Genomic DNA, 25,357 nt, shown 5'->3' on the forward strand with positions numbered 1-25,357 from the left:
TAGAAAACGGAAATTAAAACCTATGAATTAGGATATTAATATTATAAATGAATTGTATTAAAAGAGTTTATATAACAAGATAAAGTCTCTTTGTGATAAATACCTTACAGAAAATACTTAAGCTAAAGGTAGAATTACAGAAAAATAGTAGGTTTTACCTGAGGTAGGCTCTAGTTGGAATAGATTCACTTTTTGTTTTTTAGTATTTTTTAAGCCAATATTTCTTACGATGTTATATAGATAAAAATGAAAATTGGTAAGATTTTCAAAAAAGAAAACTAAATGCTATTAAAAATGAGTCATTAGTTTTTATTAAAATACACAAATCCAGCAGAACATTCCAAGAACCACTGAATTTGATGTTTTCATGAAAACTGTAAGGCAAACATATCTAATAATCCTTGTAAATGAACTGCAAGGCACAGGAGATAAGCACTTATTAAGAAAAACAATAACAAAAACCAAAGCATGACTTTTTCTTCCCATATTTTTTGAACTGAATTTACTGAGACATAGGCTTACATTGTCTTGCTCTGTAGGAAAGGCACCAATACCAACTCTTGTGGTATAAGCTTTCACAACTCCATACACTTCACCAACATTTTGAGGTGGCATACCCAAACCTGTACAAACACCTCCAACAGTACAGTTTGAAGAAGTTACAAAAGGGTAAGTCCCTAAAAACAGAAACAAACATCAAGATACACAAATGTATATATACAATTTAAAACAGAATTATTAAAATTCTTCATTTTCGTGTATTCTATCTAACCAACAGACTTGATCATAACTGATGCTGATCTCTCTCAAACCTTAATGTTTCATTTTTGACTCTTTGTAATGAGATAAAATTGTAGGTGGTTAGAGCTTTAACTAAAGGGCTTATACTGGAGAGGATTCATGAGTGAGTGCATGCAGTTGCTGAATCAACTCTGTATGATAGGTATTCACTTAATGTATTGCAAAAGAATTTAATGCAAAAACCCATCTACATATTTGAAGAGTCTCCTGTTATTTTAAAACAAATGACTCCCTGACATGAATATTTAAGATGCAGCAGCAACCTGGAGTGGTAGCAACATACTAAGAATTGTGTGGTATTCAACATTTCCCAAGCTTTTAATCTTTATTCAAGGAATAAACCCTGAACTACAAGATAAAATTTAAGAATGGTGAACTTTTCTCTCCCTTCAAACTTAACTCTTTGCCAATTAGACACCAGTTTCTTTCTTGATTGAGTAGCCATATGATAGTATCAAAATCATGTACCTACTATATCAAAATACTTTCTTTGGTTTTCTTAAAGTCAATGAAATATCAGTTAAAGCTGAAAACAATAATAATAATCATGAGAGATTATGTTTAGGTGCAACTACCAACAAACTAATGGGGCAGCAGGTTGAAGATATTAAATATTAACCTTTGAGGATGGAGGAAATACTCTGAATCCATCTACAAAGTCTCACGCACAGGAAGTGAGTCAGTGTAGGCAGGCTTTCACAGATCTTAGAATGCACGAATGTATACTTATTTTTAAAAAGGCTGAAATTCATAACTTATGGAACCCAAATCTATTGAATCCAAATGATTTCCTTTTTTTCTAAATCAGTATAAAACTTAACATTATGTGTTGTGTTTTCAATAATATTTCTTTTAAAAAATTTTGTCATAAGTTGACAATTTTCGCAATTCCTGAATACCACAAGCTAACAGTATCACTTTGAAACTCCTTAATGCTAATATTAATTATTTATATCTTAAGCACGTTAGGCTTAGTCAAGCTGCCTATGAATTATATCTCACTTACCAAAATCAATATCTAACAATGCTGCATTTGCACCTTCTACCAAGATTTTCTTTGGTGGTCCATGTAGGGCCTCATATAGGAAATAAACTCCATCTCTCACCATTGGTTTAATCCTTTCCATATAACCCTATGTACAAAGACAAAAACCAATTTCCATGTATACTAATACACTTACAATTAACCAGTATAAGTATAAATTACTTGACTGTATGATAATGAAAACTGACAAATGAAAAGAGAAAGAGGCTGGTGACAGTGCTCATCTTATTGCAAAATTTGGATTAGCTTTGGTCTCTCACGTTGATTCACTAGGACCAGAAAAGAGACATTAGATCAAGAACAATTATATAGGACTGGCATATGTTTCAGTGGAAGAGTGCTTGCTGTTTGCTTAGCACAGGTTCTATCCCTAGCATCACCACCAAAAAAAAACCAAAACAAAACAAAACAAAAAACCAACATTCTACATTAACCTCACTGTAAATAATGAAAATCTTCCAAGTAACAAAGAATTCGTGCCTCATAAACCAGCTTTCAGGAAAAATTTTGAACTGATCTTTTAAATTTTATAAGATACTTTAAGAGCTGCATTTATAATCCATGCAACCAGGAATTTTGAAATATGCTTCAGAGTAATTATCAAAATGTGGTGAGGGCCACCAGTTATATTGCCAAGCATGCAAATATCAATAGCTGATTGCTATTATTCTTTTTCATTGTATTCTATTACCGTAAAATATCTACACAATATTAATATCAAATATTATTTTATGTATAAGCATTACAAAGAATCTTCAAAACATTTAAAATTTTAGAAATACTATTTAAATTCAGAATTCAAGTAAAAATGTAATATAAACAAGAACTTCCCCTAAATTCTATAGTGTAAATGCACTAAAACCTAGTTTCAACTATGGAAACATGTGAGTATGTTAAACCCACTGATAAATGTATGGCCTCTCCTTGGCTCTAGTCTAATTCCTTATTTATTTCTGTTTTCAGTTCTTTTTGCATAGCTAAAATGACCATTCTATTCTTCACGCCCCTTGTTCCTTATAGACCTGGTTTAATATAACTTTGCCTATAAAAATTTTCTTACCCAATTTTATTTATATTCTTCATCTACTTTACATTCACACAGAACATTTGTAAAATGGAAATGAAAGGTCATACCCATACTATAGTGCATAAATATTTCCAAGCTGTTAAAGAAAATGAAGGTCTTTTAAAATTTTGAGTTTTTTTTCTTGGAAACCAATGAGTGGACAGATCAATGTCTATGACTATTCTGGAATAGCATACTGTTTGTAGATTCCTGTTCAGTTCTAGAAGTGAGGTTGATACTTTAGAGAAGTAAAAATCAGAAACACAGGAAACATGTGAAATTTATCAATGAATATGGAGGAACAGAAAGACGGAAAGGTAGAATCCTATACTGATGATCAACTTAGGCATCACTGACACCTAACATTTATCCAATGTGGGCCTCATCTTTGGCCAATTACCTTATTTGTCTCTTAGGAATACAGAGTGCTAAAGAAATTGATCCTATGAGCTATCAAGCCTAAAATGGGTTGGTTAACTTTGAAAATTATCATCCCACGCTTGTCACTTTGCTGAACTATACTCCAACTGCTGAGTGGTTTTTATATAATGCAAATCTAGGCTTCCTTCTGCTCAAAGTTATCAGAGAGCTTTCCATTATCTCCAGGATCAAAGTTAAATTTCTTACCATGCATATAAGATCTAGATCTATGATCTATCTGGTCCCTAACTTAAGTTTACCTTCCTACATTACTCTTGTTCCCCTCCCAATATTTTGTGTAAGCCAAACAGGCTGTCCCCAAGACAAACTGGTAAATATCCTTTATCAGTTCTTACACAAAACTGTAATGAATGCAAGACCTAGAGGCTAATTTGGCAAACAAGCATTAAAAGGACATTAAAGAGGTCAGAAAATATTACCTTGAGTTTTTGTAATTCACCTTCAATGTCTATTTCCAAAGTAGGATATATAGATTTGTACTGGTTAGCTAGAACCTTGAACCTGAGAAATACAGGTTAAATCAATCTTTTAGCTCTTATAAAAATGTTTCAAATAATATCATTCAATTTAAATGATTTCTGTAGATTATAAGTGGTCTTATCAGCACATTAATCCTAACACTGATATGTGTATAAGGAGGGAAAAAGAATAGTGGGACTGAAATCTGTAAACACAAAAGACTTAAATCTGTATTAAACTGAATAAAAAACAGAAGGAAATGGTTTACATGATGTTTGTAAAAGAGGCAGACATTAGCAATTTGTCTCTTAAGAGCCTTCTTAGGTATCTTCCCTGTACAAACAAATATAAACTTAATAGAAAAAGGATGTAGCACATTATTATAGCCTTGATGCCACATATTAAACACAACCTTATCAGGTTTCCCATGAAGATTTTTCTATACAGAGTATGTGTCAATGTGGCATTTCTATTTTTCAAGGTGCGCTTGGTACATAATAATTTACCAGGACCTGAGAGGCTAATTATTTCTGGGTAGGAGGACACATGGAATTTTTGATATGAAAATCCAAAGATCAAGACTGTAGATCATGGTGATTTACATCAAAGTACTGCTACACCCACTAAAAACATTGTTTCTCAGCAAACCATCCCATTATCCAATCCTTAAATAGAATTCTTATGTTGTCTTCTTGAGCTACTACTGATGTCATTAGCATGTTGTTTTTCATGAAATAAATCTGAAATTAATGACCAATTAGCATGCAAAACAAATAATGCCGGTACTTCATATAATAGTCATAATAAAGCCAACCATCATTATTTAACTAGAACACCGATTATACCATTTTGTAACCAAGGTTTTGAAAATTCTAAATATCCACTTGTGAAACACAAGTTAGTTACCTCTCAGAGAAGCCTTCAAAGTCAGAAACAAGATCGCACATCCGAAGTCCACTCCGAGCAGCTTTGGAAGAATAAACTGGGCCAATGCCCTTTTTTGTGGTACCCAAACTTAAAAACAAATTAAAACAAGCTTTGAGTTAGATAAGAAAGATACATAGGTCTTATGGCCAAATCATCACAAGGAATGAAGTTACATATGAGTATTTATTTATGTTATTTCCTGTGAGTTTATTTTTATAATTCTATTGAAAGGGCATTCCTATATTTTTTGAAAGTTCTGTCCTAGAATTTAAACATAAAAGTGCTCGAATGGTAAAAAAAAAAAAAAAATCATACTTTTTTCCTGCTTGTTCTTGTCTCTGTTGTTCCTGGATACCATCAGCTGCTTGATGAAAATCAAATACTGAAGAGAAATAAAACAAAACCATGGCTGTTATTGAAACAAAAATAATATACAAAAATAAAACATACTGCATTTCAAATTACTGAAGTTATAATAGGTCTCATTTCATAATGCCTATATAAATTGTAAAAAGTGATAATGGTAGGGGTAAAGATTATAATGCCAACTGGCACATTAATATGAAAATATGCCTCTGATTGATTGCAGTCTACATGATTTCAAAAATGAGTCATTAAGAAGCTAATTTTGGAACACCCTACCCTATAATTCTATAAACTCAGTTTACAAAGATATCCTTTTTTCTTCAAGTTCTAGACTCCAGAAATCTAGGAATCATTCAACACCTCCTTCTTCCTCACTAGTGCCAAGCTTCCATCACCTTTCACTAAAAGTAGACTAATGTGTGTATCTATTCTCACTCTTGGATATCTCTAACCCAAATTCTTTAATATACCAAAACCATTTTTCCAAGACATAAAAATAACATCAACACTCCCTTGCCCTTAAAAAAACTCAATGGCTTTGACGCTCTGCCACTTTCTTTGCCCTCTGGTCACTATGGCATACTTTGCAGTCTTAGACTAAAAGGTATATGCTTCTCCTGCAAAGAATTCACCTCTTCCTACATCTACACTAATTTGTTTCCCCTACCAATCGTCTTCAGTATTTGGACAATGTTAGTTTAGCTTGCTGGTTAATTTCCTGTCCCAAAAAGTTCTCAAATATTTACTGACTGAATGAATAGCTGGTTTATAGATGAGGCAGGCCCAGAATTTGTCTATAAACTTCTAACCAAAGTTTCTTGGGTTATGTTTTATTTTTAAATATGGGAATATAATCTCTAAACCACAAAACTCACCCATTTTTAAGCATATAATTCAATGAATTTTAGTATAAATAACTATGGTTTCTTTTCACCAATGATACTATCATTTCCAAATAAGTAGAAATGAGTGTAGGTTTTTAACAGAATGACTGATAGAAGTTTCTTAAAATTAGTGGCATTTGAAAAAACAACAACAAAAAAAAAACTATTTAAAAGTTTTAGAAGACTAACATTGTAATTAGAAATAGTGAAACTCAAAAAGCTTGATAAAACCTAGCCTAAAACCACCTTCTGACTAACCATGTAAATTAATCATCCCTAATTTCTTCCGTTTAAGGTAACTGTCAAGGCAGTATTCTCCCCTACTTGAAAAGGTTTATAACCACCCTTTTAACCTCATAACAGGTTTCTCTGGTGGGGGAGTTCTGACATTTCGTACAGTAGTTAAGTTACATTAAAGATGCTAAATTTATATTGTGTGATTTTAAATTCTCCAGTAAATCAAGATTACTCTCAGTGCCACAGAAGTAATAACAACATCCTTAAAATCACACTAGTATACTATGTACCAGAAGACATCTATAAATATATTCAGAGCACCATTTGCCCAATATTGGAAACAAATTTTCATCATGGTACTATGGATTAATTGTGGTATAGCCATATAATGGGATACTATACAGCAACGAAAAACTTCTTTGTGTAACAATAAAGATAAAAACTCACAAAATGTTTGTGGAAGCCAAGGGATTGCATACTATAGAATTTTATATAAAGTTCAGATAAAACCAATCTATGAGAACATTAACCAAAACAGCTAATATACTAGAACATAAACATTTCTCAGCAAATTTTAAAAGACTGGAATCATACAGAGTATATCTTTTGCCCACAACAAGTATATTAGAAATAAATAACAGAAATCAGGAAAATCTTCAATATTTAGTAACATAAATATGGTCAATAACTTATGGGTCAAAAAATGAAATGAATGAAAATGAATATGCAGAATGTCCAAATTTGTGGAACATAGCTAAAGTAATGTTAGAGGGTCATATACAATTTTAAAAGCTTGTATTAGAAAAGAAACATCTAAAATCAATGATATAAGCTTCTAAAGAGACTAGGAAAAGAGCAAATTAAAATCAAAGAAAAAATGGAAAGAATTAAAACTAATGAAATAGAAAACAGAAAAATCAACAAAACCAAATGTTTATTTTTAAAAAATCAAAAGTGATAAAATAGAAAAAGCTCTAGTTAGACTAACAAGATAAAGATGGAGAAAATACAAATGACTAATACCAGAAAGAGGCATATTACTAATAGTCTACAAAAGTTCAAAGGCTAACTTTTGGGGGAAAAAAAAAAAATGGAAGGCACTAAAAGAAAACTCCAGACAAATGGAAAGAAAGAAAAGAAAAAAGTACATTTTGACAAAGTGGGGTAAGGTATCTGAGTTAGTTGCTGAGCATCAATATGAATAAAACATAAAAATTCTTTCCCGCATGGTCACAACCAGGGAATAATGCCCAGAAGATAAATGACTTGCCAGGGGACATACAATTAATATTTGGATCCAAATCCCCAAAATTACTAAGTTCATAGTTCCCTCTCTTATACTGTGCTTCATATTATCTAACACACTTTATACAAGCTTAATCTCATGACATTATGGAAACTTTTTTTTAAAAAGTCTTGGAAATCATTTATAGAGTTTAGGGAACTGTCCTTTCAGTCACATGAGAGGGAAGAATCACTGAAGCAAAGATTAACATGGTTTCATAGCAATGATTCTCAGCCAATTTTCCAGTTAGCTATTTGACTTTTTTAAATGATAGTATTTATTCCTCTTCACCATTATAGAATCGATCATATTAACATAAGTAGATTTTATTATACAGAACTATATAAATAATTGTATTAACATGCTTATTTCATACAGCCTGTTTAATAATATGCATTTTAATGCATTCTATGTACTATTATCCATATTACTACCAACAACTAAATTTTAGTTAGCTCATCTTCTCTAGGACCACTTCTCCATTAGAAATTATTCCATTTAAGAACACAAATAAATGGGCTGGGGATGTGGCTCAAGCGGTAGCGCGCTCGCCTGGCATGCGTGCAACCCGGGTTCGATCCTCAGCACCACATACCAACAAAGATGTTGTGTCCGCCGAGAACTAAAAATTAAATATTAAAAATTCTCTCTCTCTCTCTCTCTCCTCTCTCACTCTCTCTTTAAAAAAAATAAAATAAAATAAATGGAAAAGAAAAAATCATTATTAAGGAAACATAATAAAATTATGATCAGAAATTAAAAATAGTGATTCACATTGGTAGTGGTCTATTCTTGTCACTCTGAGCATTTTGACCCTTTTGCATATCTACTGTCTTTTCTTTTTGGTAGTCTAAAGCAGTTAAGTGACTTGATTAGCCACTGTGCTATACCTAAGCAAACTGTCAGTGATGGACCCAAAGCATTTACATGAAGAAGGAAAATGGAGAAACTGGGCAGAAACACAGTTTTATCTCTTAACACTTTGCTCTTTCCAACAGACTAATAATATCAGAGCATTCATATTTACATACAGCCAAACTATATCATATGTACACTGAGATTAAATGTTACTCAAAGGGCAGTTATTAGTTATTACCTATTTTAAAATCCTAAATTGTGGTATACTGATTAAGATAAAAAAATTTTCATAGCAGATCACAGAGAACCACTGGAAAGTTTTGAAGATAAGTAGTCGTTTTCATCATCTAACATAATGGCTTACTTTATAAATAATGTAGGGGCAATGGATAACAAAATGGCTACATATAAAAATCATGAAGGCGGAAGTTAAAGATGACTTGTGCTAACATAATCAAATAAGCTTAATGAGTAGTTGAGTATAAAAAGACAAAAATATCACAAAAGTACTTCATAAAAAAATTTTTCCTTATGTATGAGACAGTAAGAAAAAAATTTATTTCTTTGTATATCAGAATACATAAAAGTTTAAAATAAAAGTTCTAACATAAGCCAATAAATATACTGTTAAAAATCAGATTCTGAAAATGGACACCACAAATGACAGATTTACAACCTCCTTCCTCTGAGAAGCAAGCAAAATAATACCTTTGATTTTATCCAAATTACATGCTATTATGGTCTATAATGCTTGTTCTTTCTTTGTTATCTTGGTTATACACCTAAGTTATCAATTACTCTGGAAATACTAAAGGTTTCCTTTAAATCCAAGTATTACTGATGATTAATATTTTCATAGTTTAAACATTGTCAGTTGAGATAACTACTACTCACAAGCATACTTTCATTTTTAGAAAATACCAGTTTTCCTACAGTTCATCTAGTTACACTAACAGCTCTCAAAATCTTGAGTACAGAACAAGAATAACCATTCTACTCATAGATAACATACAGGATAATTATATTAATGTAAAAATGTTTTGCTATTCTAACACAAAATTGTTCTTTTCAGAGTTTTATATTAAGAAGCCTACGGCAAACACTGTAATGCAAAATAGAACATTTTTACATAAAACAGTATGTTAATTCAGAACAGTATACTTCAAACAAGCTATTTTATTGGGTTAATAAGATTATGGACAGGATTCAAGTCTGTGGCTGTTATACGAAGATATCATTATTTGACTTTTGCACTTGGCTGAGAAATACTGTAAGAACCTCAATGAAAGCTGCCTTTTAAGTAGAGGTCAATGGTAAAATTTTAGCAGCTACTGCCTCAGGATACATACATATTTAAATACAGTTTGAGTTCAGATCTATCATAGAAGTTTCTCTGTGTTGATTATTGTCTCTTAACTATGTCACTGCTAATTAACAATTCTATTAATTTAGAAATAACAGGGAAGAAAACCCCAAATTTATTAGTGGTGCTTAAAATTAATTTTAGACTTGAGTTTGCTGTAATTAATGGAGGAAGACTAGTCTGAATGAAAAGCAGTAATTATTATATTGTAGGCACAGAATCACTCTAAAGATTTGCCAAAGGGAAGATGTATTTTTACTCAAGTATTAATATGTACAAATAACTAAGTATTCCTTAGTATTTTGTTGTTGTTGTTTTTTACATAATATCTTTATTTTTATGAGGTGCTGAAGATTGAACCCAGTCTTCATGCATGCTAAGCAAGCACTCTACCACTGAGCCACAACCGCAGCCCAGGCTTAGTTTTTAATAGAATTAAAGATGTCCCATGAAATACTGCTTATGTATTCATTTGCTTGGCTAAACCTGTCTACATGTTTATTTTAGCCTAGCCCTTGTCAAAAGAAAAAAAAAATCAGTAAGATCTGGTATATTTGGATCAATTACAATCCATCTTTCTTAGGTTAAATAAAACAGAGACAAAATTAGGTACTAAATGCTTTCATTTTATAAATCCAGGGGAAAAATAGTTATAAATAAATGTTATGTCCTCCTTACCAATATGAGCTCTGTCAGATATGATAAGCCTCTTTTCCCAGCCTTCTAGACCTAAAAGGGGAAAAAAGATACATTTTATCAAGCATTTTGGGTAACAGTTTTGTTTTGTTTTTTTAATCTTAATTTCTTTATAAACAGAATGTCTAAAACTGTTTTCTTTTGGGTATTTTCTTCTGCATATGAAAATCATGTGTAACAAAGTTTTCTCACCTCACTCATTCAATATATAAACTCATTTACTCTCTTATCTCTTCAAATGTTTTGCTCTACAAAACTCTAGTTCCAATTCAGTTATATTCACATAAAATACTTCCAGGAACCCCAAAAGCAAATGATAAGAAAATATTTTGATGGAAATGGGGGTGGGAGATAGGTACTTAGCAAAGGAAGAAATAGAGAAGGGAATTAATTTTAAGAATAGCACCCTTACCCAAAAAACATTTAATAAAAGTGTGACTAAACAAAATAATGGAACTTTCTAATTGTTCTAAAGTACTGTCAATTATTGAACTGAATTATAACTAAATATATGCATATTCCCCACTTAAGTATAGATATTTGAGAGCAGCGGTTGTGAGATTTCTTTTTTTTTTTTTAATATTTATTTTTTAGTTCTTGGCGGACACAACATCTTTGTTGATATGTGGTGCTGAGGATCGAACCCAGGACGCACGTATGCCAGGTGAGCACGCTACCACTTGAGCCACATCCCCAGCCCCGGGTTGTGAGATTTCATGGCAAAGGGCTCTTCATCCAATGTTTATATTTAAAAGGGGGGGGGGGGGACAACACTGTTGGATGACTGGATAAACAAATCCAAACAGATGATTTTCTTTAAAGGCAGTATATTGGTAGGCTATATATGTATCCTAAAGATAAACCACCAAGTTCCAAACATTTTCAAAATTATTATTTGATACTACAAATAAGTTGTATGGGTTGAGGGTATAGCTCAGTCATAGAACATTTGTCTAGTACATGAAAGGCCCTGGGTTCAATCCCCAACACCATAAAAAATTAAATTTAAAAAATAATAAAAATTAGTTGCTTCCTTTGATAATATCCAAGATTTGTTTTGAAAGTTTATTCTGTGTAGATAAAGGATAAGAACCACCTTCTCCGGGCTGGAATTATGGCTCAGTGGTAGAGCGCTTGCCTGGCATGTGTGAAGCCCTGGGTTCAATGCTCAGCACTGCATATAAATGAATAAATTAATTAAATAAAAGATCCATTTACAACAACAACAACCAAAAAAAAAGAACCTCCTTCTCAGTAAGTAATATGCTAAAAGGTAAACCTCCTTTACAGTTGTTTTTGACATGTAAATATGCATTCTAAAGCTAGTTTAGGGAATGTCTTAAGAAAAATGTTACAAAGAAGCCCAGGAAAGGATTCAGCATGGTGAAATAGGCCAGAAGGAAAAAAGAGAGTAGGAAAAAATTTTAAAAGGACAAAAAGAAGGGCAGAGACCAGCATCGGAACCCCAAGTTGACCAATTTAGAAAGCCTAGACTAGGACAGTTTTTGTGAAAAGGCAGGAAAAAACAAAAGATGGAAACAACACAGGGTTCTGTAAGGTTCAATCCAGATTTTAAGAACACTTGAGAAGGATTGCTGCTTTTAAACCTGAATAATAAACTTCAACAACAATAATCAAAGTATTTTAAGTTTGAGGTCATCTAAAGGGAAACTCTACTAATGATTTTCCTTAATCATGCATTATTATTAAATTCCCTTCATACCTCAAGGAGTTTGCTAAGTTGATCAGTAAAGGGTAAAAATTCAAGGGTATTTCTTTAAAGGCAATGGGAATGGGTATAGTGCACAAAAGAAGCATTCCCTTCGTTTGAAGGGAAACAACCCCCTTTCATCTTGGGGTTGCAGCAACCAGGGAGAGCTCCATAACTAGGAAACAAGAATGACAGTAAGTAACTCATGAACTTACTAGAACTGTGCCATGAACATACAGTGATTCTAGATATCTTAACATCAAGTTTGCAGGTGAGCAATGTGTTAACAAATCAGGACCTACACAAGGGCATTATGTTTGGTCCTTTTGGTTGTTTAAAATACTAATTATATTGAATAGAATTTAGTAACTGACACCAAAAAAAATTGTTACTATAATTTTACGACAGAAATGTTAAGTTTGTCTGGCATGAGATCCTAATAAACCTGTACAAAAAATAACAGGTTATCAGTCATACTCATTCTTTCCTACCTTTTCCTTTTTGAACATTTTTCTCTGCTTCTTCAAACAATCCAGGTAGATGAATTACCACACCATTTCCTAGAGGAAAACAAATAATCCTGGACCTTAAACATCTGTAATTATAGTGTATAAAATATTAAAATATAGACAGCTATAATAACCATTTATCTACAATAATAGAAGAATTAAGATACTTTAATTAATAAGGCATTCTAACTTATCAAGGAGTTACCACAAAAATATTAATACATTTTATACAGTCATATAATGTAAACACATGTATAATATAACACACACAATTAGAATATAAAAACATATAATTAGAATATAAAAGCACTATAATTACAATCAATGTAAATTAAAAATTTCTTTAAAACAAAGTGAAGGGTCTGGGTTGTAGCTCAGTGGCAGAGCACTTGCCTACTAGCATGTGTGAGGCACTAGGTTCGATCCTTAGCAGCATTACCACATAAAAACAAAATAAAAGTTAAACAAAGTGAAATGTGTTATTTTGAATAAAACTAGTTATGTAGTTTTGGTCATCGTAGACTCTAGACCAATGTCTTTCAAATTGGAAAATCACACTCTACTTAAATGGTCATAAAATCAATTTAGTATTGAGCAGCCTTTAAAATTTTTTTTTAAAGTAGAAAAGAAAATACATTGTATCACTTGTCACAGAGTTCAGAATTAAATTTTACTTATGGTGAGTCACAGTTTAAAGTGTTTAGAAAAGAGACTTGGTGATCGAATTCTTCTACAGAATTAAGAAACTGCCAAAGATCACAGATGCATGCAAAATAACTACTTCAGAAAGTATTCCTGCTAAAAGATCTGAAAGAGTTACAAAGAGCCAAAGCCAGTGTATTCCAGAGGGTACCATGGTCATTAAACCATATGGTGAGAAATAAAATCAGTTTTGGTAATTAAATATGAATAGCGAAGGCTAGGGATATAGCTAAGTTGGTAGAGTGCTTGCCTTGCATGCACAAGGCTTGGTTCAATCCCCAGCACCACACACACACACACACACAAAAGAGTAGCATTATCAATTCCCATACATTTCAGTTTAAATACTTACCAATGAATGCTGTGACATTTGGATTAATTATCCCACTGGGTAAAAGATGAAAATCATATTCCACAGAATCTACAACAACTGTATGGCCAGCATTATTTCCTCCCTGAAATATAAAAGAAAATTGAGCCTGGTAATAAATATAACAGATAATATATTTCCTTTCAAAGTGAATTAATGAATTCCTGCTTGAATATCAATATCACTTAATTAAAGAAGCTCAAATATTTGTCAACTATACTGCCTTCATTAAAGACTTTAAAATAGTTTGCTTTTTTTCTTCCCCACTATAGTACATGTGAGTGATTACCCTAAAAGGATCTAGAAATTGGAGAATACAGGTTTCTGGAAGACAGGGAAGTCTTTGTAAAAAGGGGCGGGGGAGACAAGTGAAAAAGTACACAAAACAATTTGTTCATTAGTCTCTTTGGCATTATGCAGGGTGTGTGGCAATCTAACTAATCATCCATGATATTTTATTTATACAAAAAATATCTCTAAGATAAAAAGGAATAGTCTAGCCGGACCTGGTGGTGCATGCCTATAATCCCAGTGACTAAGGTAGGCACATCATAAGTTTGAGGCTAGCCTCAGCAATTTATAGAGACTCCATCTCAACATAAAAAATAAAAAGGGGTGGAGATATACCTCAGAGGTAGAGTGCCCCTGGTTTGATCCCCAGTACCAGGGGGAAAACAAGTTACCCTAACTTGATGTAAATATTTATATAACTCCCACTGTCCTTAAAATATGTTAAGCAAGCAAATTTGTGATCTGAAATTTGTATTCTTATATGGACTTAACAACTAGGATGTTGGATGTTTCCCAAGTAACTCCCCCAAATATTGTTATCCAAAGATTCTAATGAGTAAATCAGCCTCCTGCATCTAGTTTAGTGACAGACAGATCCCTAGAACTTTAAATAATATAATAAATGGAGTCAAGGAATCTTTTATGTTCAGAACCACAGTACAAAGCAATGATGAAATTTCCACTTTATAAAGCTTTTGCCTACATAATCAATAAAAAACAAAATGTCAAATTACAAAATTAGGTCCAAGGAAGACTGAAAATATGAGTGATCAGATAATTTTTCTGTTATAAAGCATGAAAAAATACTTAGAAAGTTTTAAAAGTAAATAGCAAACTAGGACCATGAAAAACAACCTTAACAACACTGCTGTTGTGACACGTAAAAAGAAAAGTCAAAAAGAATGACTAACTTGATTACAAGGCTACTTTCAAAAACATGAGTGTTTACTTTTTATGAAATCATCATAGAAAGTGAATTCACAAATACACCAGAAAAACAGGTCCAATTCAAACAATCTTCAGAAAGCAAATGCTTATTTACATTGTTTTTCATTGTTTAAAGAACTTGCTTGAAGACTAATGTACCTCATATATTTACATCAAAAAAAAAAATCCAACAACACACTTGACGGTTTGTGGCTGTGTAGTCTACAAGATGGCAGGTGGAGAGCAAAACAAAGAAGACAGAGCAGGTTTTTTGTTTTTGGTTGATAGATCTTTTATTTTATTTACTTATATGTGGTTCTCAAATCGAACCCAGTGCCTCACGTATGCCAGGCAAGTGAGCTACCACTGAACCAAAGCCCCAGCCCAGAGCAGATATTTTTAAGCAACATCTCTTTCACATGATATCAACAAGGATACAGATGAATGTTTTTTGCTTTTTTTTTTTTTTAACAGAAATGACCACATATGATAGATTCCAAAAGATGCAGAAGCATGAATAACAAAATAGGAAGTCTTCTCATACACCTGTTACAAGACAACCAGTTAACACAAGTTTTTGGTGTCCCTTCTGAGATATATATATATAAACACACACATACATACACATATCCATATATACAAAGGGTAGTAAACTATATACACCTGAACAGCTTGCTCTTTTTTTTATAAATAATTTTTATAAATAACTAAGCTAAAGTTATTTTTATAAATAACTTTAGCTTAATTCCTTTAAGTTTGTACAAGTTAATACATAGTTAATTTCAGGTTATTTTTATAAATAACTTTATTTTTATAAATTATTTATAAGTTATTTTTATAAATAACTTTAGCTTAATTCCTTTAAGTTTGTACAAGTTAATACATAGTTAATTTCAGGTTAGAAAAGTTCAGCTATAAAAGACTAAAAATTACACTCTGGTATAAGGCTTGCTCACTCAAATATTAACCAACATTTTTCAATAACCAATACCACAGTAAGGATCATTTTATGGTTTAAATACCACTTAAAATATTTAACTGAATATGGTAATATGATTAAGTATGTTCAGAATAACCCTAGATCATTCTATTAACGACTTGGGAGAAAATATAAGTGCTTATTTACAACTGGTACTAGTGCCCTGTGGGGAAGTTGGGGCATGAAAAATTAATCTTGAAATACATACTATGTATAGAAAGGGTATTGAGATGAAGTAGTAGGAGCAACTCATAAGGAGTTTCTTGATGAGGTAATCTATGTAGTAATAAATTTCAGTACATTGTCATAATTGCAAAATTGACCTTGGGTGCTCAGGCCAATTGACCTCAAAGATTGACTATCTTGGTCCAAGGAGAGGTCACATCCATTAGCAGATAACAAAACAAAGAGGTTCCAAACAAGAACACCATTGCTGACCACCACCTTAAGCTCCCAACCACAAATTACGATGGCAGAAGGAGCTGCTTCTCACACTTTTCAACTCTATGAAATGTGTGTCAGGATGAGCAACAACAAGGACATGCTTTTTTAATCATGTTTAAGGATTCTTGTAACACTGGGGAGGCCAGATTGTACTTCATAAAAAGACAGAGATAGTTTGCTGCTGTCCTGCTTATTTAAGAGTTGTATTCCTCCCCTCTCTTTCCAAATTTTCCCTAAACCAAACTTGGTAAGTTATACCAACAAAAGCACTAATAATATATTAACAATTATATGTAAAACAATTATGTGTAATTATCTCTTGCTGCTTTGCTAAATTCCTATAACTCTTACAATCCCAGACACTCACAGAGCATTTAACAAATATTTTATTACAGTTACATGTTCTATACTAAAAAAAATTTTAATTAACTCATCACAATCACAAAACATACCCTAATATTTATTTTACCAATTCTCTTGTATTAAGATTAAATGTTCAAGAACCTAGTTTTAATCCCCAGCACAAAAAAATAAAATTAAAAAAAAAGACAACCACGTAAAGATTAAATATTTTTAAGCTTCTCAATGACCAAGAAAAAAAAATGTATCCCAGGGTACAGCCATGTGAAATAAACTGGAAATTATGAGAAAAATAAAAGCAAAAGGCAGAACTAAAAGTCTATGTTCTCAAAGCTGAAAAGCAGTTTCTGATAAAGCTTTTAGCTTTCAAAATTAATACACGGCTAATTTTCATTATTTTAATTAGAGTGAAAATCATTAAAAAAAAAAAAAAACCAATTTAACTCCAAATATTCTTTCCCCCAGAAAAGCATTAAGGGTCTATGGGTATATTATACTACTGAAAAATAATTTCCAAATCTAATAACAACCCAGAACAAATACTTCCTCATATCTATCTTTCTTGATGAAATTAATGCCAGGTCGGCTAAAACCATTGAACAAAGTTTTCCCCTCCTCTTCCCCCTTAATTTGCAAACATTTAATCATCCCCCTTCCCTCAGTGATTGATGCAGACAGAAAAATCTGATCCAACCTGAGCCAAAGAGATCCTCTCCCTGGGGAATTTGATTCTTATTAGCAAAGAAAGTGAGGTAAAATGCCAGTCACCTAATAGAAACATCCCAAAGAGAAAGGCTACCAGTTCTGGCCTCCTAAGATCCCAGGAATAGCCTTGGTCTCTAGTCACCCTAAGTCCTGGCTTTGCTGCTAGCACTTCATCAAACAAATCTCCATCTTGCTTAAGATAAACTCTTTCCACTGTTTGCAAACAAAAAACCCATGATTCACAAAAATAAATTCATTACAACATAGTATGTGTATACTTGGTTCTCTTGAGCTCACATTTTGTACTAGTGATGACTGGAAATAAATGATTAAGTGCTAATTAACTTTTGTTAACATTTTATGCTGTGAAGGACAATATTTTAAAACATGGTACTGTAGGATCCAGGGATAACTGTACCTAGTTATTGTGTAAACTGTTGTCAGTTTTTCAATGCATGCCCCTTTCTTCCTAATTTGATTTAACATTTAAGTAAGTCAGAAGACAAATATTTTAGAATTTCTTTGTGGCTCCTCAGAACCACAAGGAGGCCAACAAGCTCAATCTTAGACCAAGAGTTCCAAGCAGGAAATGCTGATATGTATATAAGTTTCTAATTACAAAGTTTCATGGATCTAGGAAGGAAATGACATTAGCATGTAAAGATGACTCTTTTGATTTTTAATTTCATTTGCTACTAGGCCTTTAGCCTCCCCCAAATCTCTCCCCTCTTCATACCAAGAGTGTTCAGGCTGTGAAAGAGGAGATGAAGGCAATGAACAACTTTTCAGTGTTATAAACTGAAAACAATGGCATCTTTTACAGCAACAGTTCAGGCCCAAGTGTCAAGAGCTAACAATTTCATGCACAAGGTCCACAGGCATTTCTCAGGCCACTTAGGCCTCTAAAATCCTCTGTATATCTTCCCTTTGTCCTTTTTTCTCTGAATACATGAATAGCATACTGTAATCATAGAGCTCAAAATAAACCTCAATCAAGAAGTCAAAAAGTTACCATTATGGGTTATAGCAGAGAGCAGAAATGCTTCTTACCCCTGAGCTATCTCAGAAGCTAAAAAAGGGTGCTATTTCTTGTCTAGAATCTTTGAGTTTCTTAATAACCTAACATTTTTTGAGCCAATACTTATCACCTATGATGTTTTCTTGGTAAAGTTTAAGATCTGGACCTCCCCCTTTCCAGATGAAACATTTCACTATTCACCAAAACCAAAGTAACTGTCAACTCATAACAATAAAGGACCTAAAAACAAGAATGACTCTGCTTTTTTATGAAAGCATTCATATAACTGCAATTAGGTTATGATTGCAAAGTAGATCAGGTTAAGTTACTACCAGTAAGTTGATCAAATTAAACTATTGAGCAGTAACCAGACACACTGGACGGGAAGCGAAAACATATACAGGTATCTGGATTTCTTTTCAGAAAGACAGATACCCAAGTGCACTGTGTAATTATCCTTGAAAGGCTTAAAGATATCCTCTTTATATTACTATGGTTACCTTCCAGTTTCATACACACACAAATGTCACACAAATGTCACTCTCCAAGGTGCTTTATAAGTTAATCTGCCAATTATGAAACAACTTCTCACAATGAAAATGGAAAAGGGCATTGCCTTTAAAGGTCTTAGGTTCCTAATAAAGAAACTTTAGACTATAGGTACCAAATTCTATGTACTCACTAAATCATGATCATGGATGAGAGAATGGACATATACAGCAAAAAAGAAAAAAAAAATATATAAATCTATAATGTTATATAGTTTTTTTGTAAATACTTGATAAAACTCTTTCAATCATTATATTCATGAAGGCATTTTCTTAAAAACACTTGAAATTGAAGTACTTTTCTAAGTCAAAAGATTACCAAAAAAAAAAAAAAAAACCCAACACTTCCTTTAAAAGGATTTTAAAAGCCTGACATAAATAAAAATCTCATTTTTAGAAATTTCATGGGGCCTCTTATATTTTTTAAATAATTTTATTACATTGAAATAAATATAATTAGCCACTCCATCCTGGAGTCATCTAGCCATAGGAATTCGCCTTCATTCACTATTCCTTTCTCACTAGGCAATACTTAATAATGTCTCTTTTTCTATTGATAAAAGCATTCTAATAACCATCAATCTTAACTTACCAATAAGTAGCTTATCCTCATTAATCTTTGATGTCAAAATCTGACATTTTTCCCAAAAGATAATATAGCTAAATTCGGTACCCAGTTCTAGTAAGCAAGCTGTTAGGTACCTATCAACTTACGGGTTCACTTTAAGTTTGTTCTAGGCAACAGCTTTTCCTAAAGATACTTTATCCAACCAACCCACTCATTTCCATCAAAATGAAAGAAACTATACTTTAAATCAGATACTGACATGGCCTCATATAATTTAAAAATTCACACCTAGATGATGGTATATCTTATATACTAATGCAATAGATTTAAATAGGGAACAACATTCTCATTGAATGACCAAATTTTGAGAGAATTATTAATTCTTTGAAATTATGGGTTTGCAAGATAACTTTAGCTGTACAAATGTTCAAGACATTATATAATACTGAAGTTACTTCCTTTTAAATTTATCTTTTCTGATTATTTCAAGAAGAAAATCTGTGTTATGTCTTTTATACTTCTTTATTACTTACTAATAACTGGTTTCAGAGCCTTTTACAAGCACCAGTATCTAGCTACAAATTAGAAACACTTTCTTATCTTGTTTATTTTTATAGTAAGCTTTCATATGTAGCAAGTGACAGGATACATTCCCTTAAAACTAACATAGTTAATACTTTATATTACTTTAAAACACTGGGGATGGGGAATATAAAGAAAAAGATGACTGTTTTAGCTTTCCCTGATCACAAGCAACTGCATGCCTAACTGTAACCAAGAACACCAAGCTTTTTTTCTCTAAGAACAATAAATAAGCACTTGCTTAAGGCCTGGAAAAATGTTACAGTTTAAAAAAATCTCTGTAGTTTCTACTCAATAAACAAAGTATAATATTTAATTCCAGAGAATCGGGAGAGTGGTGGATAACAGACTTCCTGACAAAACTACTTTTGTACTGCCAAAAAGAAGCCTTTCAGTTTCCATATTTTAACCCCTTGAAAAACCTATACCAGTTCGTTTTCCATCCCTACCCTAGCAATACTTGTTTACATAGCAGTGATCCACTAAACTATGAGCTCCTTCTGGGCACAATCTTGGCCTTTTTCAGCTTTTCACTCCAGGGATAAGTGGTCTCTTGTAGATACTCAAGATGCATTTGTTGGATGAATGATCATAGTATGGAGTTCGTCCTATACTTAATCCCTCTCTTTTTCTTAAAAGACATATTAACTGACAAAGGGCAACAGTAGTGATCATCCTTTGTTCCAAGTCCTTATTTATGGACCTAGAGTACCTATAAAGTTATAAGTAACTTCCCATAAATCCTGAATCTGAAGACACAAATCTTAAGAGCTATAACAATGAAAATACCATTAGCATTGCATCTATCTTTCCAAAAGGGCATTTTATATATTCAAGTGTATAGTTTAAGAAAATGTCATTTTTTTCTTTTTAAAACTGGGTAAAATTCCTTATTTTATGATTTTATGTTGAAAATATGGACAACCATGCACACCTGTAATCTCAGTGGCTGGAAGGCTGAGGCAGGAGGATGGAGAGTTCAAAGCTAGCCTCAGCAACTTAGCAAGGTACTTACCAACTCAGCAAGACCCTGTCTCTAAATAAAGTATTTAAAAAGACTAGGGATGTGGCTTAGTGGTTAAATGCTTCTGGGTTCAATCCCTGGTTAAAAAAGAAAGAAAATATGGACACACTTTTATGTGTCCTCTGGAGGAACAATGCTGTATAAATTTGAGTTGGTGGCATAAATGACAAGAAAAAATTTAAATTTAAAATTTTCAATAACACACAAAATTGACACAAACAAAGCAATCAATCTAAGCTAACATAGACTTTTCCAAGTTCTCCATAATGCTTATTAAGAAGTTCAAGATTCCATATTCTTCAATTTTATAACCTAGGAGAACTTCATTAAGTAGATGCCAGGTTACTAGGGCTGACCAAATAATGTAAAGTTGCCAAGGTGAATCACAAAAGAGATATGCTTAAGTCTATTCCTTACTAGTGGCTAGCCAGACACTTAATAAGAATCCTACTGATGAGCTCTTAAATGGAATAAGAATATAAAGATTACACAGGAAAGTAGTCAACAAAAAGATAACAAGTGAGGGAAGTCCTCCTAGCAAACTTATTTCTTTCTCCACTATCTTCAACTAATATTTTGAAGGCAAACATGGCTCCTGCTCAATCACTTTTCTAGACTTTCCAAGGGCATTAGATCATATTGATCTATGGCCTCCTTTTAAGACTACTTTCTTAGTTACACAGTAACACCTCTAGTCTACAAACTAATTCTAATAACTTTCAAAGGAATATTAAAATTGAGAATATTTTGGAACAATGCTATCATTATTAAATTTCTCAAATCTTAGAATAAGTAACGTAGCTCAACCTGAATGTATTATTTTCAAATAAAGGGGATGTCTGAGTAGAAGACAACAGGCCTCTCCTACCCAACAAGAGTTAGGTATAAGTCCCCTCCACCCCTACCCTCTGCATGGCCAGATCTAATTTTAAGGAAAAAAAAAAAAAAGATAAAGGTCAGGCTTTTTGGAGTAGCCCCTAAGGTCACAGAGGCATCAATTCAATGCCAACACCTTTAGTAACAGCATTAAGTTTGTATGCTGTCAGAAATGCAGAGGGAGAGAAGGCTGGAAGGGAGGTAGAGATGGTGGTAAAGTGGTACAGTTGACAAAACTCATATTAGCCAAGAAAAGGGCAGGGTAGATTCTGCATGCAAAAACAAAAACCGCAAAGTCAGAGAATACTTACATTTAGCTTTTTTACATACCTGTAATTTGTTTCTGAATGCACAAGTGGTATTCAATTTTAGGCAGAAAACTTCCAGTCAAGCAGGCCCAATACTAACTTATTAGAAAATCTACACCATGGCATCATCGCATTGTGTATTTACCTTCAAGAGCTATTCTTGCAACCTCCACAAACTGCAGTTAACTTCAAATACTACATTTGGTTTTGAACGTGGAGATTGCTCATCTATTTGGAATTTTGAACCTGAAGGTTACCTAAGAGCCTTTACAAAGGCCTTGCCTCTAGGCTGCTTCAAAGCAAACAGCAAATAGGAAGAAAGCTCACCCTGAAAACCACGTGTCTCCTGGTAGGAAGTACACAACCACTACATTTCCCGAAAGTGAACTTTCTATGTAACGGTAACAACTTAGATATTTCTAAATATCCGATTTGACATCCATGCATATACTTAAGGCTTTAGTCTTTTTACAAGAGCGGGGATTTCTTCCTTTAGATTAGAACCAGTGAGCAAAAATAATCTCCCCTTAATATTAATTAATGCGGTACGGAGTAAAAAAATTGTTTAAACAAACAAAGCCAGGATTCTTTAACAGTCCCAATGACCCCAGGTGGGTTCTGATGTCAACAAAGTACACCGGAGGAGGCAAACCTCTTCACGCCTAGGGCCTGCAGGTGGGGCAGTATTGATTCTGGATTTCAGGGCATTTCGGAATAATCACTCCCAGTTGGCTGCCCAGGGTGGGTGGGTGATGGGTAGGTTCTGCGGCCGCGCCAGGTTCTCACCGGGTCCCCACACGGAGTCCGGAACAGGCCTCGGCGGTGCCTTCTCAAATTCCGACCGTATCCCACCTCTCCCCCGACCTAGTCCTGAGGCTCAGCACCGGTCCCCAAACTGAAAACAGCAACTCCCCAGGCATCGCGCATCTCTCAGACTCCCCATCGACCAGTATTTTCCTCCAAAGCCACCCAATGTGTCCAGGTCAGGGATCCCTGACCTCCCGCCATTTCTCCACATCGCCGCAGCACACAGCAAAAGGAGAGAACCTCAAGGTGACACCTCATTTGGGCCAGCGGATCCGGGTTCTGGGCCCGAGCTCCCCGGCCCGACTTCCTTTAGAGCCTCCTCGCCTCACCTGGCAGCGGCATACGATGTCGGCGTCCTGCGCCAGCAGATCCACCACCTTTCCTTTGCCCTCGTCGCCCCACTGCGCGCCGAGCACTACGGTCACTCGGTTCCCTCCGGGCCGCGCCCTGGGACGGCCGCAGTCACCGTTGGGCAAAGAGGAAGCAGCTGGGTTGTTCTCGACGAACGACATGGCTCGGGTGAGGCGAAGCGAGCCCGAAAGAGAAACGGCGGGCGAAGAGTGCGCGAAATGAACTGCTCGGCTGCCGCCAGCCACATGCGGAGGAAGAAGAAGCCAGAGGCCGGCCCCGCCCCCGCCCCCGCCCCCGCCGGGCCACCACCCTCCAGCCAGGCCCCGCCCCGCTCTCTGCCACCGCCTGTTCACAGGGGGACCATGACTGCCCTGCGCAGGCCAGGCTCTGCAGCACCGCCCGCAGGAACTAGTCCTGGCGGCGGCAACCGCAGCCACCCCGGACCCAGGCCACGCCTCTTCCGCGTCCCGGAACGGTGCTTCAAGGCGAAAGGGGCAGGCGCAAGGGAAAGGGGCGGAGCTTCCAGTGCGCTTTCCGCCTACCCGCCCTTCCTCTCTCTTTCAAACTGCAGAGGCGCGAGGGGGGTCTGCTCAGCGTCGGACTACGACTCCCGGCATGCAACACTCTGCACTCCAGCTAGGTTGTCTGGTGCCGTGTTGTCTGAGGTCTGCAGGTTTCAGTATCTGAAAGCTGTTTTCTGTTGCTTTTTTTTTTTTTTTAAGATTTTTTGTTGAGTGAGGGTGTAAAAATTACAAAGAGGGGAGTTTCGAGATACAAACTGTATGGAATTGGGCTGTTTACGTTTAGAATTGAAAATTAAAGTTTTAGAAGAGCAGAGATGGAGAGGGATCAAAAAGGGCAAACTCAAAAAGTAAAAGCAACAGAGGTGGAGGACATTAGACCGGGAAATTCAAGGAACAAATAGAGTCCTAACCCTTCTCATTTTACACATTATAATAGAGGCTTAGAGAGGAGGAGTGAATTACCTACATCATAGAGTATGTGCAGATACTGTAAAGCATTTGGGTTTTTTAATGCCAATTATATAAGGGAGATAATACTATCTTATTTTATAGGGCTTACTGTTTTTTTCCTTTTTTTCTTGCAGTGTTGCAAGATCAAACCCTGGGTCTAATACATGCTAAGCAACTACACCCCTGGCTCATCTTATAAGGTTTAAAAACCAGTTAAGTAACTTGATCCAGTGAGGCTTGAATTGGTACCTGGACAGCTGAGTCTGGACTCAAGTCTTCACTGTGTATTCCACGCTCTTAATGTTTCCATTGTGGCTAGATTCAAGTATGACTGCTTTTGATCTAATGCTTTTCCAACTACACAAATTAACGATGACATCTAATTTTGATTAAAAATTGCTTCGGAATAAATGTGGGACTAGAGTGTAGTATCTGCCAAATCGCATGTATTGTCTGTTCTCTAATGGTCCTTAGAACCCATGTTAGTATTTTACTATGTACTTTCAAAGCATTGCCAATAAACATTGAACGCCTACAACAAACTAAGACTCCTGGGTACTAATTCCTAGGACGAATAAAGATGCAGTTGCAGCTCTCAAGGATTCAGAATATTTGGTCTGCCGATAAGTAAGTTATAATCTTGTAAGATAACAGGTGTTTATCTCAGCTTTATCACAAAATTACAAACCCTTCATAAACAAAAATGCAGTCATATTCCTTTGTTCTTAAGTGCCCGAGGTAGTGTTGAGCATATAGTAGGTACTCAATAAGCACAGGTGACTATTCATTTCTATTCAATTTTTAAAACATTTATGCTATGTCTACTTGGAAAGTACGGTTAGGTATGTATTTGCTATGGCAATTGGTTACATACA

At 34.4% G+C, this 25,357-nt stretch overlaps 1 protein-coding gene across 2 annotated transcripts in view; it reads right to left on the minus strand.

The window, feature by feature from the left end:
* Adss2 (adenylosuccinate synthase 2) overlaps positions 1–23,770 on the minus strand; it is a 38,091-nt gene extending 14,321 nt beyond the window's left edge. The window contains exons 1-9 of one of the 2 annotated variants that reach the window (XM_026390765.2): positions 23,487–23,770; positions 13,703–13,805; positions 12,631–12,699; positions 10,411–10,461; positions 5,055–5,121; positions 4,719–4,826; positions 3,773–3,854; positions 1,808–1,934; positions 523–677 (exon numbers count right to left, since the gene is read on the minus strand). In XM_026390765.2, the coding sequence (XP_026246550.1) occupies positions 523–677; positions 1,808–1,934; positions 3,773–3,854; positions 4,719–4,826; positions 5,055–5,121; positions 10,411–10,461; positions 12,631–12,699; positions 13,703–13,805; positions 23,487–23,669 (945 nt within the window). In that variant the 5' untranslated portion in view covers positions 23,670–23,770. The remainder of the gene's footprint in view (positions 1–522; positions 678–1,807; positions 1,935–3,772; positions 3,855–4,718; positions 4,827–5,054; positions 5,122–10,410; positions 10,462–12,630; positions 12,700–13,702; positions 13,806–23,486) is intronic. The other variant, XM_026390766.2, reaches the window with a different exon arrangement.
* Positions 23,771–25,357: the final 1,587 nt, after the last annotated feature.

The sequence above is a fragment of the Urocitellus parryii genome, chromosome 9 (assembly GCF_045843805.1).
Source record: "Urocitellus parryii isolate mUroPar1 chromosome 9, mUroPar1.hap1, whole genome shotgun sequence".
Classification (NCBI taxonomy): domain Eukaryota; kingdom Metazoa; phylum Chordata; class Mammalia; order Rodentia; family Sciuridae; genus Urocitellus; species Urocitellus parryii.